The sequence below is a fragment of the Dermacentor albipictus genome, chromosome 1 (assembly GCF_038994185.2).
Source record: "Dermacentor albipictus isolate Rhodes 1998 colony chromosome 1, USDA_Dalb.pri_finalv2, whole genome shotgun sequence".
NCBI classification, from domain to species: Eukaryota; Metazoa; Arthropoda; class Arachnida; order Ixodida; family Ixodidae; genus Dermacentor; species Dermacentor albipictus.
Window position 1 is genome coordinate 110,553,231 of NC_091821.1, and position 19,815 is coordinate 110,573,045.

The 19,815-nt window shown below is 48.2% G+C and overlaps 2 protein-coding genes across 8 annotated transcripts in view; one reads left to right on the forward strand and one right to left on the reverse strand.

Annotated features, from left to right (window-relative positions):
• Window positions 1-13,449, reverse strand: part of LOC135907718 (stomatin-like protein 1) — a 122,890-nt gene extending 109,441 nt beyond the window's left edge. Inside the window, exons 1-3 of one of the 2 annotated variants that reach the window (XM_065439438.1) lie at window positions 13,171-13,448; window positions 12,946-13,055; window positions 12,811-12,877 (exon numbers count right to left, since the gene is read on the reverse strand). In XM_065439438.1, coding sequence (XP_065295510.1) covers window positions 12,811-12,877; window positions 12,946-13,055; window positions 13,171-13,345 — 352 coding nt within the window. In that variant the 5' untranslated portion in view covers window positions 13,346-13,448. Of the gene's footprint in view, window positions 1-12,810; window positions 12,878-12,945; window positions 13,056-13,170 lie in introns of both variants that reach the window. The other variant, XM_065439439.1, reaches the window with a different exon arrangement.
• Window positions 13,450-13,639: 190 nt separating this feature from the next.
• LOC135907720 (serine/threonine-protein kinase 31-like) overlaps window positions 13,640-19,815 on the forward strand; it is a 326,396-nt gene continuing 320,220 nt past the window's right edge. For all 6 annotated transcript variants that reach the window (XM_065439440.1, XM_065439441.1, XM_065439442.1 and 3 more), the window contains exons 1-2: window positions 13,640-13,813; window positions 13,993-14,075. In XM_065439440.1, coding sequence (XP_065295512.1) covers window positions 13,751-13,813; window positions 13,993-14,075 — 146 coding nt within the window. In that variant the 5' untranslated portion in view covers window positions 13,640-13,750. The remainder of the gene's footprint in view (window positions 13,814-13,992; window positions 14,076-19,815) is intronic.

The window sequence follows — 19,815 nt, forward strand, 5'->3', positions numbered from 1 at the left end:
ACGAGACCGACAAGACGCTCACTCCAATGATTGACCGACTATTGTGTGTCACTGAAACCTTTTTATCATACCAGGTCGACAACAATGCTACCGACGAGTGCGAGTTGTACTGCGACAGGCTTTCTTGTCAAAGGCACCAGCAAAATCAGCATGCTGACCATCGTTTGACTGAACCCCGTGCGATCGACCATCGAACCGCCAATACAATAGCGACAGCGTCTTCGTTTGTATATATAATTAATTGCGCTCAGAATGAGTCAAGCATGCCTGCCAAGTTGAAATGCACAAGCTTTAACCCTCTCAAGACATGCCCACGAAGTTTGAGCCAATGTCAATCCTGTTCAGCGAAGGTTAACCTGGCGCCGTCGAGTTTGTACACTCGCTACTGGCGGGCCTGAACTGAACTGTAAGCAGTTAGGTCGAACGAAACAGCTTTTTTAGTTCAATTCTGGCCTTAGCGATTTGAAATCAGCTACACTTCACTTCGCACGGCGTGTACACAATAAGCGGTATGCGGCGACACAGCGCTGCGCCAACATCTGTACGTCACCGTACCTGTAGGCTGTCAGCCGCATTCGCTACGTATATGGGTGAGCCTGGAAGTGCTGCTTTGCCGACACATTTCTCAATTTCAGAGATGCACTGTTTGCCTCTGCGTCAAGCGGCAAACAAGAGGCGGTGTATTCGGTGTACAGCAGCATAAACAACCGCCTCGCTCATTTATACCAACGCCGTGTGAGCGATGGAATCCACGCGTTTTCGTGAGCGAACAACATGGCCTACAAATGAGCACTTATGCGAGCACAGCTTTCTCTAATAATGCTCTATGGCACGCTAAAACTGTAAGTATGATGAGTTAAAGAAAAGCGAGAAGGAGTTAACAGCCCGTAATATATGTATCCGGATCACAGTTGCCGTTATTTAAGTGGTTCGGCCTCTCATATTGACTTGTCTCAGGGTGTAACAGCATGGCACATATGTGCAGATATGCATGTTCTGCTACATTTTGACACTATTTCATATTCTCTCAAATTCCCTCAGTTTTTCCAGACCCCTCAAAATCCCTGAGAATTCCCGGTTGGTAGACACCCTGGTTAAATGTACCTCGCCGCAGCTGCGTAGGCAGGCGCGCCAATGCGAGGCAGCCCGAGCCACAGCCCAAGCACGCGATAAAAGAGAGCAGCTGTTCACCAAGATCTCGCTGTGCTTCAACGCGTACGAGCCGTGCTGCACTGTCTGGCACGTGTCCACAAGTGTACGTGTGGTGTGGGCTTTAAAGCCAGTGGCTACCAGAACATACATTGGTTTGTAAGGTTAAGCCAGACTACAAAATCGAGCAGAAGGCAAAAAGAGATGCAATATAAAGGAGAAGCCTTCAAGAGCAGTGGTAGAAGAAGAAGAAGTCGCCAGTGGGAGCCGAAGCTTCTCGGCTCCATCGATTTATGAGTGTTTCCGCCGTTTTTTTGAGTCCTACACCCGAAAGCGGCATATCATCTGAAAGTTCAAGTCATCGCGAACCCAGGGATACCAACTTTTTGGGTGAGCGTGAACATTGCGAGTTTTTACGGCACGATAATCGCACGAGTCCCGTGTGAGCGCGGCCAGGCCTAACGACGGTTGGGCCTGGCGCATTCTTCGTTGGACTTGGGGATTGAACGAAATACCACCGAGATGGAGATAGACGAGGCAGGAACTGGAGAAACACCGGATAACGGACCCAACGACGCAAAACGCGTTTCCGCGGGAGAAGACGCTGAAGGCGTTGCGGACGGTTGGATCGAAGTTGCACACAGAAGAAGGCACCGCACGAACGCTACCCAGATGGCGGGAAAGGACGACACCCCCTCGCGAAGCCCGATGCCCCGAGGGGGCCGAAGCATAATGAACAAAGTTCTCCGAGCAAGTAGGATGCCCCGACTACCCAGGGATGATATCAAGATAATTGTTCGACCGAAAGACGGGCTGAATATAAGGAACACGTGCGGAACGAGTCTCGACGAGGCGATACGCAAAGAAGCGGTAGTGGGCGACGACGAGATGATCACGATCTGTCCCAATCCCATGCAAAACATCCTGGTGATAAGCACACCGGACGAGACAACTGCGACGAAAATCGCCAAGATCAAGGTTTTGACGATCAACGGAAAGAGGCACGAGACCAACGCGTACGTTTCGGCGCCCGAGCAAATGGCAAAAGGGATTATCCGCAACATTCCCCTGAAGTATACGCAAGACCAGCTCATGCATGCTCTGGTGAACTCGAGAAACCCCTCTTTAACATACGCCAAGCGGCTCGGCAGTACGACCACCGTGATATTGCTGTATGAGGGAAACAGAGTCCCCACATGGGCTTACTTCAATAGCATCATGATAAGAGTATCATTGTATCGGAAACAGATTGACTTTTGCAAAGAGTGCGGCAGGCTCGGCCACCGACCCGACGTATGCCCTAGACCGGAGATCAAACTATGCCCGGCCTGCGGGTCGAAGAACCCGAGCATCGAACACGAGTGCACGCCCAAGTGCCGGATCTGCGGCGAGGCGCACCCCACGGCCGACCGAATGTGCAAGGCAAAATATAAGTTGCCACACATAGTGAAGGAGAGAAGGTGGCGGGCGAGAAGCAGAGAAGAAAGGGAACACACATTGGAAGAAGGAAAGGCCCCTCAGCGGACCATATCACCATCGGGGTACAGTATGGCGCAGGGAAAAGGCCGAAGTTGCTCGAGATCCGGATCCCTCTCGCCGATAAGAAGACGTAGCCGAAGTCGTAACAGATCTAAGAACAGAAGTCGAAGCCGGAGTCGGAGTGGAAGCCGAAACCGAAACCGCCCCATGCCAGACGGCGTGCGGGCCACACATGGCGAGATACAGACAGGGCCGCGCAAGGTCACCTGGTCCGACATAGTCGCGGAAAGAAATACATACTCTGTAAAGAGCACCCCACTTTCTGTCAGCACGAGGGAAGCCCCCGACTCCCTCCTGGCGTCGAGGATGGAGAAAATGGAGCGAGAGAATAAGGAACTTCGAGAAGAGCTGGGCAGGGCCAGAAAGCAGAACGAACAATCAGCGAGGAAAATCGACGAGCTACAACAAACGCTCAACGAAATCTTGAAGGGCATGAGAGAATCCCCTCATGAGAGGACCTCCTCCTTCACCTCCCGCGAGGCCGCCGAGCGAGGCGATGCGACCGCGACAGGAGGCGAAGTAGGGCAGATGGACATGTGTTGCGGCGAAGAAGAAGCGCCGGCAGCGGCGGGCTCCAAGCGCAAGGGCACAAGCGATACGCCACCTACGGAAGAGTCTTTGGACCACGCACAAGCACTGAAGAGACCCAGGTCAGGAGCCAGAAAGATAGACGCGATCGAAGAGCTGGTAAACAAACTGACGGACAAGACGGAGCGAATGTTTGACATACTCCTGACAAGGCTGAACGAATCCGACGCGGGACGGAACGCGCAGTACGCAACGGTCAACACCCAACTCGCGGCCATGAATAAGCGAATCGAAGATCTGGAACACGGGACGAAGCAGCTGAAGCAACAGCAACATCATCACCATCTGCCTGGAAGGGCCGGGGTACCATCGTCAGAAGTGGTAAACGCACCGGCCATCCTCGCCAGCGACAACAACGCCAACATCACCCACACCGGGGCAGGAGGGACGCACGGACGATTGTGTCCCCCCAACACCTCTGCATAACAATCATGGCTGCGTCCCGCAAGTCCGACAACAGACGCATAGTCTGGCAGTGGAATTGCAGGGGCTTCAAAAACAAAAAAGCAACGATGGTACAATACATGAAAACGCTTGCCAATAACAAACTTCCTGTCGTGATTGCCTTGCAAGAACCTTTCGACCGGGCCCAGCTTCCGGGTTATGTGACGTGCGGTCCCCCCTACGAATCCATGGGAAGGGACGCCAGGGTGTGCACCCTGGTTAAGCGCGGGACGGCCTTCATCGAACACGAACTCGTGCTCCACGAAGAGTCGGACATAGACCATGTACTGATCGAAGTCGTGCCGAGTATTGGATGTAGGAAAACCGGCCTTTTCGTGCTCAACGTATATAGCTCCCCCTCGCAAAGATACCGCACTCACACTTTCGACGCCCTCTTTCGCGAAGCGATGGCCAAGGCCGCCTCCAGTCCCTTGCTGATATGCGGAGACTTCAATGCGCCGCACACGCAATGGGGATACGGAGCCGACTCGCCGAAAGGGAAGAGGCTAGCCGGACTGATGGACGAGCTGGGCCTGACTGTACTCAACGAACCTGCTTCGCACACCAGGATCGGACAGGGAGTGTGCCGCGACACGTCCCCAGACCTCTCCGTCTGGTCAGGCGCGGGCGTGGTCACTTGGTCGAACTCCTTCGAGGACCTGGGGAGTGACCACAGGATCCTGTGCATGACCGTGGGAGAGGATAAAAACGAGGAGGTCGTCTGCCGAAAGGCCAGAATCGTAGACTGGGACAGATTCCGGAAAAATAGAGAGCAAGACAAGAAGGAGGGCCCGATCGAAGACATCAGCGAATGGTGCAGAGTGCTACTCGCGGACGTAGAGAAAGCCACTGATGAGATCGAATGGACGGACTGGCGACAAGAACCACCCAAAGAAGAGGCAGACAGATCCCGCGGAGCCGTGGGCGACGGCGCTCCCCAACCGTCCAGAGTGGACAGCCGGCTGGCACATCTTGTTGCGGCCAAGAAATCCATGCAACGGAGAGCGAGTAGGCAAAAACTCAACAGGAAGATACGCAAGAAGATCGCCGAAATAAACCGGGAGATCGAGACGCATTGCACCCGCCTGTGCGAGCAAGAATGGCAAGAGCTGTGCGACACGATGAACGGGAACATGAGTGTTGGACGCACCTGGAAGATTCTCAGGCACCTGCTCGACCCGGCAAGCACCAGAACGGCGACCCGTACAGAGATGGCCAAGCTGCGACACAAGTACAAGGACGACCCAGAGGCCTTCGCGGAAGAGATCGTGCAGACGCACCTCGCACGCCCTAAAGGGCAGAGTCACCCAGAGTACTGCGGGGCTCCCAACGAAGAGCTGGACGCGGACTTTTCCGTGCAGGAAATTAGAACGGTCCTCCAGCTTCTGAAGACCAACTCGGCGCCCGGTCCTGACAGGATCACCAACAAGATCCTGAGGAACCTGAATGACGACGCCATCGAGAAGCTCTGCGAGTACATCAACGCGTGCTGGAAGGAGGGCCGAATTCCGCAAGAGTGGAAGACCGCAGACGTTATACTGATACCAAAGCCGGGCAAACCGCTGGAGGTCCGAAACATGAGGCCGATCTCCCTCACGTCCTGTGTCGGGAAAGTGATGGAGCATGCCTGCCTTAACAGGGTGACGACGCTGCTCGAGAAACAGGACGCCTTCGGCACCCACATCATCGGTTTCCGGAAGGGCCTTTCAACGCAGGACGCCATGCTGCAGATCAAGGAACAGGTCGTGAACGCTCCGAGCACGCACGTGCGCGCCCTACTCGGGCTAGACCTCAAGAGCGCCTTCGACACTGTGAAGCACATGGCCATACTGGACAAGATCAGCCGACTCGATCTCGGGGCGAGGTTCCACCGATATGTCAGCAGCTTCTTGAATGGGCGCGAGGCGACAGTCAAGATCGACGGGGCTTCACCACGAACGGTCCGAATGGGTGGTGCGGGAACGCCGCAGGGCTCCGTACTCTCCCCCATGCTTTTCAACCTCGTCATGATCGGCCTGCCGGAGCGTCTTGAGGCGATCGAGGGCATCAATCATACCATATACGCAGATGACGTGACGGTGTGGACCACGGAGAACACGAGCGTCGGCGAAATGCAAGACCGACTGCAGCGGGCCGTCCGGGAGGTGGAGCGGCACCTCGAAGACACGGGACTCGTCTGCTCACCCGACAAGTCGGAGATCCTGCTCCACAGGCCGCGCAAGAAAGGACCCCTTCCGCAGGCCGTGCTAGACGCTCGTCGTTTGGGCGTCCGCGTCACGACGAGGGAGGGGACCCAAATACCGACGGTGTCCAAGTTGCGAGTGCTCGGCCTGTGGCTGGAAGAGAACGGTGCCAACCGCGAGCTGGTTGCCCGACTGCAGAAGAAAATGGCCGCCGCCACACACCTCGTGCGGCGGGTCGCGAACAAGAAAAAAGGAATGAAGGAACACAACGTTACGAGGCTGATACAGGCGTACGCGCTGAGCCACATAGCGTACGTCGCCGCATACGCCGACTGGAACAGGAGCGAAACCGACAAGCTGAACGTGGCGATCCGCAGGGCGTTCAAGACCGCCCTGGGAGTACCCCAGTACACGCCAACCCACAGGCTCCTCGAGTTGGGCGTACACAACACGCTCGAGGAGATCGCCGAGGCGCAGAGAATCGCGCAGCTGGAGAGGCTGTCGAGCACCGTAACGGGAAGACGAATCCTGGACTTGCTCGGGATTGGATATCACGAGGCGCGTGGACTGAAAGAATCACTGCTACCGGAAGTCAGGGACGCCATACAGACGGAAAACATGCCGAAGAATATGCACCCGGTGCATGACGTGCAAAGACGTATACGCAGGGCGGTAACAATGCTCGAGAAGCATGGAAGACAAGAAGGCGTCCTCTTCGTCGATGCAGCGAGGTACCCGCGGCCAGTCGGTGACTCTGATGGCGACGAGGAAAGTCGACCACCACCGCCGCTACAAGGGAATGTGCGAGGCAAGCCGCAGTTACCAGCACCACCACCCCTACTCTTACTACGACAACAACGGCAGCAGCAACAACGGCAACATCAACACGGCCGACCGACGGCGGCGGCGCCCGCCTTTTCCATGGCCGTCATAGATACAAAGGGAACGATCCGAGTCACGGCATCAGCGAGGCTGCCGTCGGCCGAAGCAGCGGAAGAGATGGCCATAGCCCTCGCGGTACTCCACGGAGGTGCGGAGGATAGCCTGATTATCAGCGACTCCAAATCAGCGATTCGGAATTACATCAAAGGTTGGGTGTCCGCGGATGTGGCGCGTATGCTCAACGCCCGGGCCGGGGACTTCGGATCCGGCACCATTACAAACAAGTCCCTCAAGTGGTTCCCCGCGCACGTCGGGGAGCTTGGCAGTAACAGCAACTATGACACCAACATTGCTAACGGCCGAAGACGCAACGACACTCCACCCAACCACAACGAGCGCGCCCACCTCGTCGCGAGGCAGCTTACCCGCCGCGACGTGGTCACCCAGAGGGCAGCCGCTGCCGTTGTTGTGCGGGACCCCAGCGGAGGAGTGACGGCGACGGCGGCTGCCACCCCGTCTGGCGCGGCCGCTGTCGTTACCAATACAACACAAATCGCAGCGGACGGAGCTGGGGATCACGCGGACGCCGACTGCGATGTCAGGGAGTTTCCGGCAACGTACAGAGAGGTGATTGGTCACTATCGGAAAGAAAGAAGAAAATATCCAGAACCCCACGGGCGTCTAGACAGGTCCCAGGCGGTCGACCTGAGACGGTTGCAGACGGGCACTTTCACCAACCCCTACCACCTGCACCGCCTGTGGCCCGCGCTGCACCCGTCGCCCGGCTGCCCGTGGTGCGAGCACGAACGGGCTGATATGGCCCATGTGCTTTGGGAATGCCAACGCCACGTGGAACAAGGACAAAGAGGCAGGGGGAATACAACAGCGGAACCCTCTGAAGCGGGGCGCCTCGCTGAGAGATGGCAAGCCGCCCTCCTCAGCGAGGCACCCGAAGACCAGGAGTGGGCCGTCCAGCGGGCCAGGGCCGTTGCCGAGGTTCTCGAAAGATCTTTCTCGGGCGATGGTCCACTGGCAGCCTAGCCCCGGGCACTAACATCAACTGCTGGACAAATAAAGTTTATTCCTATCCTATCCTCAAGAGCAGTGGTATATAACCAGAGGCAGCAGCAGGTCAGGAATGCAGAGGCAGATGCCACTCAAATGGATCATATCCGTATGCACACGTCAATAACATCACTCAAGTCCCCCAATCTTTCTTTCTATCATGGCCCTGGCCTTGCATTACTAGGGGCCGCTGTGTCGCAAACATCCTTGGCCTGGTGGAGGAAGGGAGAGTACAGCCATAGGCTCATGAGATGGAAGCAAGCAAAGGGACTGGCTGGGCCATTCGGTCTTCTGTGGTGCATTTTTTTTTGGCTGCATTATGAGCCTGTTCTTCCTCAGCAGAACTTAGCGAAAACATTATCAGAGAGGAGGTCAATTTTCATGGTTCCCATATATTAATGTGCATGTGTGTTCCCTGCGGTGTGCCTTGTTTGTTTTAAATGTGGGAATCGATGCTGTGCGAAGCCTTTTCCAGGTAGCTGGCTATTTAGCATTGCTTCTAGTTCCACGATGCGTTACCATTTTGTGTAAATTGAGAAGTTTTGTGGGTGATGTGTGGGGATGCTCGACTCTCATGTGTCCCATAATGTTGTTTTCTCCGCATGGTTCTCGTGTCTCCTGCAATCTGGCTTCTCTGCATAGCTAAGCACCGCCGACGGTTTGTGCAGTTGCAGTACAGAATAGTAGGAAAGATGGTGCGAGTGTAGCACTGCTAATGACGTCTAATGGTGGGGGTTACCTGGGCACAAAAGGGAGTAGTCGCTTGTTCTTTATCTAATGGTGGGGTTACCTAAGCGCAAAAGGGAGTAGTCGCTTGTTCTTTGGCTTGGGGTTGGCAGAGCGCGCGGAGTTGTTGCGCAGCTGTTGGCACGCTCTGTAGGATCGTCTCGTGAGGCTGTTGAGCGGGGCACTGGGATGGATGAACTCGACCGTTCAAATGCACCACCATTTGCCTGACTGTAGACGCGAACGATTAGCCGCTAGTGTCCAGCATGGGGGCGGACATATTTGCTCAACATCCTGTCACGGTGAGACAGATTTGCTCAATTCGTTTGCACCCATCGGCATGTTCTATTGGTAGTAATTCGGCTAGCTGGCAGTGGTGCATGAAAGGTGCAATAAATGCCCTTGCGATTGTCTGCAATACTGTGTTGTCGTTCCTTTGTCCCAAGAGCATGTTTGGAAACACCACAGAAGAGAGCATGTATGTGTGTGACGACAGTAGCAAGACAAAACACAACTACCAAACTTAGCTGTTCGTTTGCATGGTGCATGGCTATTGTATGTTCATTGTTAAGAAGCACCTCTTTCGCAATTGTAAGAGGACTATTTTCCGAAAGTACAGAGGAACAGAGAGAAGCAACAGCATGCTTTCATGGGAAGAGGGGCTCCTGCATTCTTGCCTTGTCATTGACTACGGAGGTGTGTTCTAGCGCAAAGGATTGTGGTTCAGTTCATCATCTTTTCTTGACATAGCTTGGGCCAGAGAGAGTGAGAATGCGCAGACATGAGGTACACAATTTTGGGAAAGAGTGCAGTACTGTGTGCATTTCAGGGAGTCATAAACAAAAATTATTACAGCTTAGCAAGACTCCAAAAGAAAATCAGTCTGGCTCTAAATAGCATTACTAGGAAGATCGGTGCATTGAAGTAAACATTTTCTAGTCTCTATGCTGAGTATAAAATTTATGCAGATCCCAAGCACTATGGGAATCTATGTACTAAGCGAAGCTTTCTGTGCTGTTTGCTTTGACTGACGATAATTAGCAGTGATGTTGACAGCAAATATCTAATTTGTTCAACGTTTAGTCCAACACGAGGGTGGTGAGTTGATTAAACATTACTTTGCCTGCACCACTGCTGTTTTTCTCCATAATATGTAGAACACACAGGGAGAGGTGCTTGCTTGAGGCGTTGTTGTGCGACATATTTTATAACCACTGAGAGGGTTGAGCGTTGTCATTTCCTCACATGGCATAGTGCATTGCGGCAGAAGTATTAGACATTAAATGAATTATGGGTCTGTACGTGCCAAAACCACAATCGTATTATGACACATGGTGTAGTGGCGGATGCCGTAAGAATTTTGATACAGTTGTGTTTTCTAATGTGTCCCTAAATGAAAGTGCACAAACATTTTTTATTTAAATCCTGTCGAAATGCGGCTGCCGCAGTCGGGATCAAATCCATGACCTCGAGCAATGGCCATAGCCGCAAAGCTAAACTACTGCGGTGGGCACAGAAGTGTTGATTTGAGGTGCGAACACTTCCGTAGTGTAGCCTAGACCCTTCGGTGTGCTTTAATTGCAGCTCTGCTTCTGCCCGCCCTCTGTAAGTTGTCCGCTTGACATATTTGAGTGGTGTTTATTTTTCAATGGTAGAAATGTACCGTACAGTGCCCTTAAGTTTATCCTGTTTGCCTGCAACTGCTGTCGTGTCTACAGTAGTTGCGTTTCCTTGCCTTCTCACGTCATCTTTCCCCATGCCCCTACCTCTTGTATGGGAACTACAAGCGAAGGGTGGCAAGGCTGTTATTCACTCGTTATGCCGCTGCGATGGTTCTACCCATTCTCTGCCTCATCTCCCCCTCCTCTCTACCATTATGTCTAGCTTCCATCTGGCTTTGCATGTTAGTATAAAGGTAAGCGCTACAATTTCTGCAATGCTCTTGTGGAGGGTCATGGATAATCGTAGCTGTCAAGAGGCTAACTGGTGACGCCCAGGGAGCTCCAGAGGGCATTGTGCACTTTCAACCGAATGCAAAGGTCCAAACGAGTTTCCCGTTTCTCCTTTCATCTCTGCCATGCTCCTTCCATGTATACACACGCTCTGGACCACTCCCAATGCGGCAGCGGTGGTGGTGGCAGCAGCAGCAGAGGTGGGAAAACCAAAGAAAGAGGCAAAGAAAGCTTCGCTTTAAAGATGATGGATGTGATCTATTTTTACACGTGGAAAAAAAAAGAAAGTAATAGCACTTGATGATCATCTGATGTAAAGCCCTTCACCATTTCTCTTTGTTGCCTTTGGTTACGTGCATTCATTACCAGCATACCTAAATGAATAACTGCTCAGGGCACTAACTCAACGTTTAAGAAAAAACTGGTACTGCACAGGACTATGTGTAATGTAGCTGATGCTAGTCACAGTGATCAGAAACAATGAGCACACAGAACACGCACTGTGCTCTCTACTGCTCAAATTCCTTTGCATTCCCTCACATCTAATAGGCGTCTAATGCACAGTCAGTATAGCTGACTCTTAACACTATTATATGACTGAGCTTGTTCACAATGCCTTCAGTTTTACCTTTCCCATTTGCATTTACACAGTAGGCTTGACAACTATGGATGGTTTTTTGCAAGTGCATCCTTTTGCTTCTCTGCAAAACCTTTGATCTTGTTTTCTTCAGCAAGGCCATTGAAAGGACAATGAAAGCCAATTTTACATTTTTTGGGGGGTTTTTTGTTTCTGAAAATTTGAATTCCGATTCATTAAGCACATTTCATGGGTTTACATTTATTTAAGCAATGTTTCTCATGCACTTACATGCTGGTACAGAAAAAAACGGTTGAAGAAAGAAGACAGCTTGTTTGTACTACCCATGCTCTAATATATTAACCCTTTATGGACAAGCGTTGACTATATATAGAGGCAACATACAAGAAAAAATTTTGTTATTGTTGCCAAGTTTCCATATTTCGTACGAATTTGCTAGCTAAATGTCTTTGGCCAACATCAAATGACATGCAGCAAGCGCCATTTGTTAGTTTAGAACAGGAACAACTGAGGAGGAAGTTGTGCACATGCCTCATCTTTTTTTGATAGCATGGTCAGAAGAGACAGACTGATGAAACATATCTGGCTGCAGTGGAATCACAGACATTATGTAGAGCAAATAAAATGCACACCTACGGTTCACATAACATGAGTTGTCTGTACAAATTTCAAATGAAGTCATAGGTGACTTGAGGGGAAGCCCATTCAGTTCTCTGCCAGATGTTTCCTCCCTATTGCTGAAAATGTTTCCACAAAATATTTTTCTTTCACTGATTATGCTTCTTCTTGATGTCTTTTTTGCACATTTAGATAGCGAATAAACATCTATATTTTTTTTTGGGGGGGGGGGGGCATTTATATTTGTCATCATTTCAGGGTTAAAGACAATTGTGAGTATTTAACATGAGGTGCTATCAGAGCTGTGGGATGACTCTTGACTTGCTTAGCTTCATTACCCTGGGTCAGCGACTAGCACCACCCTAAATGGAGGTGGATGAGTAGATGCCTGCAAATGAAGTACTAGGCACAACATAGTGCCATTTCTGCATGCCAGTTCACAAACTTTCATTCTGGCTGTGAAGATTCAGGTTAAGAGAAACCTTTGCCTTCAAAAATTACGAGGGTGTTTGTCTGCTGCCACTCAACGTAGCATCGCAAAAAATTCCCTATAAGGTAGGTCAGTTAGAGCTATGGACGAGTGAGTGTGTTTTTCAAGAAAACCTACTATCGTTGATTTCTACTTTTACGAGCATGGTGCTGATTGCCTTCAGAACACAGCACACAGGAATGCAGCTAAATGTGTGTGTGTCCCATGTGTGTCCCTCCATGCTGAGATGTCACATTTACGCCTAAAGGATAAACATGCAGTACTATGGTCCACTAGCTTCTCGCACTTCGACGCATGTTTTGTTTCCTGCTTACGGCCCTGCACACAATTTCTTCTGTAATACAACGGCTGGACATATGCATTTTAATGCAAACGCCGCAGCAACCCGTCAAATACTGAAAACACACTGGTAGTGATGAAGGCATGGCGAGACACACTGTGATGGATTGCGACGAGTGTTCACATAGTTCTGGTCAACGAATGACAAAAGTAAAAACTTCAGGCACGTTTACAGCAAAACGCTAGTATTGTGTATGCACGCCCGAGGCAATACAAGCTTTCGTGCGACAGTGTTACCTGGACCCTGAACTGGCTGCAGCTTCCCCAAACGAAAGACGGCGATTCTTTCCAGGGACGGCACTCTCTGCGTGACATAAAGGCGACAGCTTGTAAACGAGTCGAAGAGGGTAAGGTACTCTACCAAAAATATACCTTTATGCAGACCCAGCACGTCACTGGAAATGTGAAAACGAGGAAGAGGTAGCAGAAGAACGTCACGATCGTTCTAATAACAGTCGACTGCCACGGTTCTGGCTCGCATTCTGAAACAGTTCGTATCTGTTAAGTCAACCAGTTACATAACATTCCCCTAAGTCGTTAAAGGGAGTTGTAACTTGATTGAACATACAAGTTAGCAACCAGAAAAGAGGAGTTCACCTGACAAATCCACAACAACCTGGCGCTTGTTATAGTTAAATATTGTCATGTATTTCTCGGGTTTCTTCAGCGCCGTCATGTGATGAATAGAAGAATAATCAAACGCTGAGGTGTAATCAAATACGAAGTCAGGTGTGTCATAGCTATCACTGTAGGGAGAAAATTTGTCGTCCATCGTTGCCCCTAACACGCTACTAATGCTACTACGTACACTTTGATTCTTTATGAGGCTGCCATAGGCTGCCTGTACCGAGAGCAGTGGCTAGCACAACCAGCTGGTCGCGGCTAGCTTCGCTCTCGTGTATAGTGACATCGTCTTAAAAAATTTCACAAAATGAATAATTTCAATTGATTGGTAAGATTTATGCAGTATTTATTTTAGTAATGAACGTCATTATAGTGGTTCCAACCACATAATTTATTATTTTGTAGTAAACTCTTTCAATGTTGTGGCGGCGCTTGCGTTTTGCGCGAGCTTTGATCGGTGTTTTACACGTGCTTCATAGCATGTGCGTTTCTGCCTGGGATTTTTCTATGGAAGTCTGTTTTCCTATAGGGACATTTGTATATTTTTCGAGTTATGGCCACAAGGAAGCCACTGTTCGACGTATTTGTTGGTAATTTGCCTTCGAACGTTACAGAGGCAAGTATTGGGGAGAAATCGAACCAACGCTACTCAAACGCAGCACTCGACGCATGCTTGGCAGGCTTTGCTTTGTAATGTCAAAAGATATCTCGCATGCCCCTAGAGGTTAACCAAACGTACTTTTGTAAGTTTTGTGATGACCTAACATAGGTCTCTTTTTCTTTCCTGTTTTTCAGCAAACACTTGCTCCTTTGTTCACCGAAGTTGGGGAGGTGTGCTCTATACGTGTAAGGAACTCGAAGAATGCAGGAAAAGTAGCGTAAGTTATGACGGAACACGTTCGCTCTTAATTTTGTGCCTTTCTGAATTGTCTAGTCACCTAGCGTGATGTCTTTAAGGCGCTCCTGCAAACTTTTTGCGTGTGTATAAACCATGCCGCAGTGTCGGCATTGTGACGCAGTCAAAATATAACGCGTGGAAACATACCGCAGTACGTGCCACGGAGTACGTGCCATGCATGCCATGAAACTGGCACCCTCGGCTGAAATGGGTATCTACACGGCGTACGATTAGTTATGTCGGCGAGGTATCCAACAAATTTAGTTTTCGTGGGCGCCCAACAGTCTTAGCAGCCATGTTTCAACGCGTTCGCTGCATCGTACGACGCTTCATAAAAATTGATGGCTTTATTTGAAGAACGAAATGGTTAACACCAAATTTATCAATAGTTTGTTAAAGTACGAGACGCTCAGTACTACGTGCAACTAGGCAGCCTACATGCAAGCGCGACTTCCATGTGGGCTCCCTAGCGCCACGCGTTGGCAGCCCCGGCAGTTGTCATTTGTTGTAACTTGATGGGTTGGATGCGGTTTCTGGGTACGACAAATCGCGCGTAATCGAATGCTAAAATCGCACCGCGTGTTTGCCGAATTTTTCGCTATCCCATAAAGCATGCACAATGCAGGGCAGATAGGGGAATTTTATCAGTAAGTTTTGAAAATCGGCACTGCACAGCCTTTTGGTGTAACATATTGCAAATGTTACTGAATTCTTGTAGCTCCACCATCGCCGTTTCATTTCCACACATCCACTATAAGACAACTAAAATAATGTGTTAGTCTAAAATATGCCCTTTTGTGTAGGCTAGAAAAAGCAGTAGGAAATAAATGTTTTGTTGCATGTTGGCAAGAACATGTGCAACCATGTGTCATATTAGGTTTGGTATTTTGCAGTACTGACGGCCTACCTTGACTTGCATACCTTGCTTGCTGTATAATGTTTTATTTTTCTGCATTTTTTTACTAGTTACAGTAGCCATACAGAACTCATGCAAACCCACCGTGGTTGCTACGTGGATACGGTGTTGGGCTGCTAAGCACGAGGTTGCGGGATTGAATCCTGGCCACGGCGGCTGTATTTTGATGGGGGCAGAATGCGAATACACCCGTGCACTTAGATTTAGGTGCATGGTAAAGAACCCCAGGTGGTCCAAATTATTACAGTCCCCCACTACGGCATGCCTCATAATCAGATATTAGTTTTAGAAGTCATGCAGTGTAAGTAGTGCAATGCTTGCAATTCACAGCATTTACTGTGCTGTCATAAGCGTTCGCAGTGGTGCCATGATAAGTTTCCAGTCAGCAAAGTAATTTATCTTAAAATTGGCTTGCTGCAGGGCTGTTCGTATGTGTGCAGAGTGCAAAGACAGATACACCCGTATGTTTTGTTGCAGTGTGTCTGTACTTAAGATCTTACATGTTAATCTAGAGCCAGTCACTGCAGTGGTGTTTCTTATCGCCAAAATGTTTTTGCAATTCGAAACCCCCAATATAACGTAATGCTTTGCACAACTTCACATTAAAGTAGTGAACACATGTGTTAGAACGATCTAATCCATCAGACAATGCATTGTAAGGATGGCTGCTTGCACTGTGGGATATGTTTTGGCTGCCTTTGTTGCACCACTAGTAGTTGTATGAAGGTTCGGATGGTTTTTAAGTACATATTTTGTGCATTGCTTGTGCTCCTTAAAGGGGTCTTGAAACACTTTTCAACTCGTCATAGAATGCTCTTCATATTAAAGGACATCATCCCACAAATATTATGCTGCAAAAATTTGTGGAAAAGCTTGACCAAGGCTACTTGACATTGACACGGATGCTTGGTCCCTGGTCTCGTGAATCAAAGGGGTGCGAAGCCCTGGACTTGTTTTTATTTAATAATTCAGTTGGTTTTCTCATGCACTTCATCTCATTCAAGACTGAGATTTTATTTTCTTTTGCAATTGCCATCTACCTTCATCGCATTGCACACTTACTCTACTGCTGTTAACATCACACAACCTGCATTTTTTTTTTCTTCTGCCCACCTTCTAGGGCCTTTCTTCTTCATTTCATTCCCTGCAGAGTAGCATGTAGGCGAAAATGTGCTGGCTAAACACTGCATTTTTGCTAAAGAGTTTTCTCTCGATTCCTTCACTACAAGTCGAGCTACCACACCGTGATACCCAGCTTTCTCTCTCTTTATGTCTCCACTAGCGGGCTGAAAGCTACACTGCGGAAAAGGCAAGAGGGCAAAGCCCCAGCCAAAAGTGTTGTCATGGCATCTCGTGGCGGTTGCCATAGACTACGCCATGCAGCGCGCCACTACCTCGGAGGCTACGCGCAATTGTTGTGTGTAGACTGGCAGTGCAAAGATCAGGTCGCCATAGACTACGCCATGCAGCACGCCACTATCTCGGAGGCTACACGAAATTGTCATGTGTAGACTGGCAGTGCAAAGATCAGGTGTTCATTTTTATGTGGAACACTTAAACAACTTCGGCAGAAACCATCTCAGGATGACTGTCGATATTAATGCGAGTAGATTGAAGCAATATAGCGACACACGTATCGTCACTGCCGAAATGTGTCAATTATTAGTTGTGCACTGGAGACTCTTGTGCCTTCTAGCAGTGCCACAGCTAAATGGTGCAGCATATCCAAAATTTGCTAGAAGTGCCTTGGCATTCCAATTAACACTGCTAATTAGGCTAGTTGGAATGTTGGATTCATGGTTATGAAACTTCAGCACAAAAACAAGGGACAAAAGAACGCAAGTGCACAACATGAGCACAGCCTCACGACTGAATTTTTATTGGGATCTACCCAGAATATATACATATACGGAAAGGAAGAAAAGAAAACAAAGCAGACCACAGAATAAACCAGAATCAAACTACTATGTGACATCCTAGGAAAAAACAGAGGTGACACACTCTGAATTGGCACAGACAGTCTAAATGTAGTATCAATGTAGTGTCAATAATATCAATGTAGTAGTACCCCGTGTCATGTAAGGTTAGTGATTCCTGGCCGACGCATGCATCTTTGTGTTTCCTAATGAAAAAAAGTCTCAGCTAGTTCACGGGTTGTCTGGTTCTGGCTTTTATATAAAATTGAGCACCTGCGGAATTCTGGTTTGCATCTACACTTGTTGCAATGTGATGCCGCTGCCTAGCCACAAGGAATGAAACAAAGCAGCTGAAGCAAGGGCAACAACGAATAATCAACACCAACATGTGTAATGCCTTTACTACGTGTGAATTTCGTTTTGATGTTTCTATGGATTAAGAAAAATAAATATTGCTGAAAAAATATGACAAATTTATTATAAGATGCATTTGGGCCATATTTTTATAGCTTTCGAGGCGATGGCAGCGCTAAGAATGCGTTGCGGTTTCTGTTAAAAGCTTCAACGGAGACCATCTGGAGGCCGTGTAGCACCAACACATATCCCTTGAACTAATGTGTCTTTGAAATCTCAATGCTCCTTAACTTCAAAGGACCTTTGGCATGCTCGTGTGACTGGGGTATTAGACTGCCCATGCCGATCGAGAGTGCATCGGGTCTGTTTTTTTTTTTTCCCCTAGGATTCTACGTAGTGGATTGATTCCGGGTTATTCAGCGGTCTTTGCTTTGTTTTCTTGTTTCCTTTTTGTATGTGTATACTGTATATTATGGGTAGATCCTAATGAAATTTCAGTTGTGAGACAGCGCTCGTGTTGTCTCCTTGCGCTGAAGTATCGTTACCATGATTCCAATTAACATAGTCCAGAACTGCCAAAGGCACACTTTTGAGAAAGTGATACCTGGAACGCCAATCTCTTTTTTAGCACTTTAAAGGGCGCATATGTAGAAAGTGGTGCTATAAACTCCTTAGACACTAAAAAAAATCTTAGTGACACAATACTTTTCAAGGTCAGTTCTCATTGTCAACTGGTATCTTATGAACCTAAAAAAATTACTTCCTTGATCTGATGGCGTGGGCATATGCTTGCATCTGTACCTCCATATATATGAACAGAGATCCATATCTCCAGTTTGTTCAAGTAAAATTGTCTTGTTTTCCTAAAGACAAACAGGTGCAGGATGATATGGTGGTTCCTTGCCCTAACTTTTCATTCCAGATTGCTGCATCATGTGGTGGTATTTCAAATGTACTACACATCCACTTTTCGTCGTCAGTGACAATGCAGCTGTACACATAAAAAAATTGCAGTCTTCTAAAAAACTGGTTGCCACAGAATGATCACATGCTTCACATAGAAGGTTGCCTGCATTTAGCTTTATTCTATAACAGGATATAGTGACTTACTATTTTTGGTATAATTATGAAAATAATGTAAGCAACTGTCCACAGGGATGCACAGGGGATCCAAAGAGGATAGTTAGGATTTTTGCTAATCTGACATAACTTCACTACTTTTTGGCTTCAGTTTTGCAATTACAGTGTGATTGAGAGTTCGTAATTAAATGTTATTGCCAAATGATAACCAAAAAAAGTGATAAGTGACATTTTTTTTTTTTTCTGTAATGTCTGCCTAGTCATGTAGCCTCTTGGCAATACTGGCAGGGATGTAGGAACGACAGTAAAAAAAATAGTGCATAAGAAAAAACACGTAGTGCTTTGCTATGCAATGTTTTTGAGATGGTTTTGCAAGCTGTGTTACTTCTGCCATAGCTCATTAAAGGTTTCATGAACTAAAATGATGAGCCAAACTGGTTCTTGGCAAATTCTGTACCACAGCGGGCATGGGGTGCAGTCGTCAACAATGTCTAGAGTGATCAAACGGTGTGATTTTGACTGTGCGAGTTACACCTAGTGATAACACCTGGTTTGAGATAGTTTACATCTGAGCATGTACTATGATGGAGGCAAAAAGTAGCACACCCACGTCTTCGCATTACGTGTGCGATGCTACGTGTAATGTGAAAACGTGGGATAGTTCTTTACCTGTGGCAAGTTGTCTTTTAACCTGCTTTCATTGCCATTAAATAATCATTTCTTTAATTAAATTTGTCGGTACAAGTAATTTCCCCTATGTTGTCCTTGGTGTCTTTGTTCGTTGGTTTCTCATGATAAGACACCAAGGACAACATAGGGGAAATTACTTGTACCGACAAATTACGTATATATATATAGTTGTACTTACCAGACATAGACCTATTTATCATTAACGCATGGTCAAACATAGGGGGCTCAAAAAAATTATTTGAATTTGCATTTATTCCAATTTTATGAAATAACAAGATGATGCAGGTACAAAAGGCAATGATTGCCTCACAGAGGTCCCGGATCCCGCCCAGTAATTAGCCATAGAGCGCACAAAAAGAATGCACGCTTGCTACAAACAATTTTAGTAATTAAAAAAAAATTGCACTTGGTGTTTATGCCTACAGCATAAATGTATCAATAGTTTACATAATAGTATTACCGAGATTATAGGCAACAAATTACAATCAACGTAAATTACTTGCAATATCCGCAAGAAAAGAATACAGCAGATGTGAGTGACATTGGAGACTTGCAACCGGATTTTCAGTGAAGCTGTTCCTTTTGAACAGTTGCAATAAATGTTTGTTTCTTATATATCATCATCATCACCCTATTTTATGTCCACTGCAGAACGAAGGCCTCTCCCTGCGATCTCCAATTACCCCTGTCCTGTGCCAACAGATTCCAACCAGCGCCCGCGAATTTCCTAATTTAATCGCTCCACCTTGTCTTCTGCCGTCCTC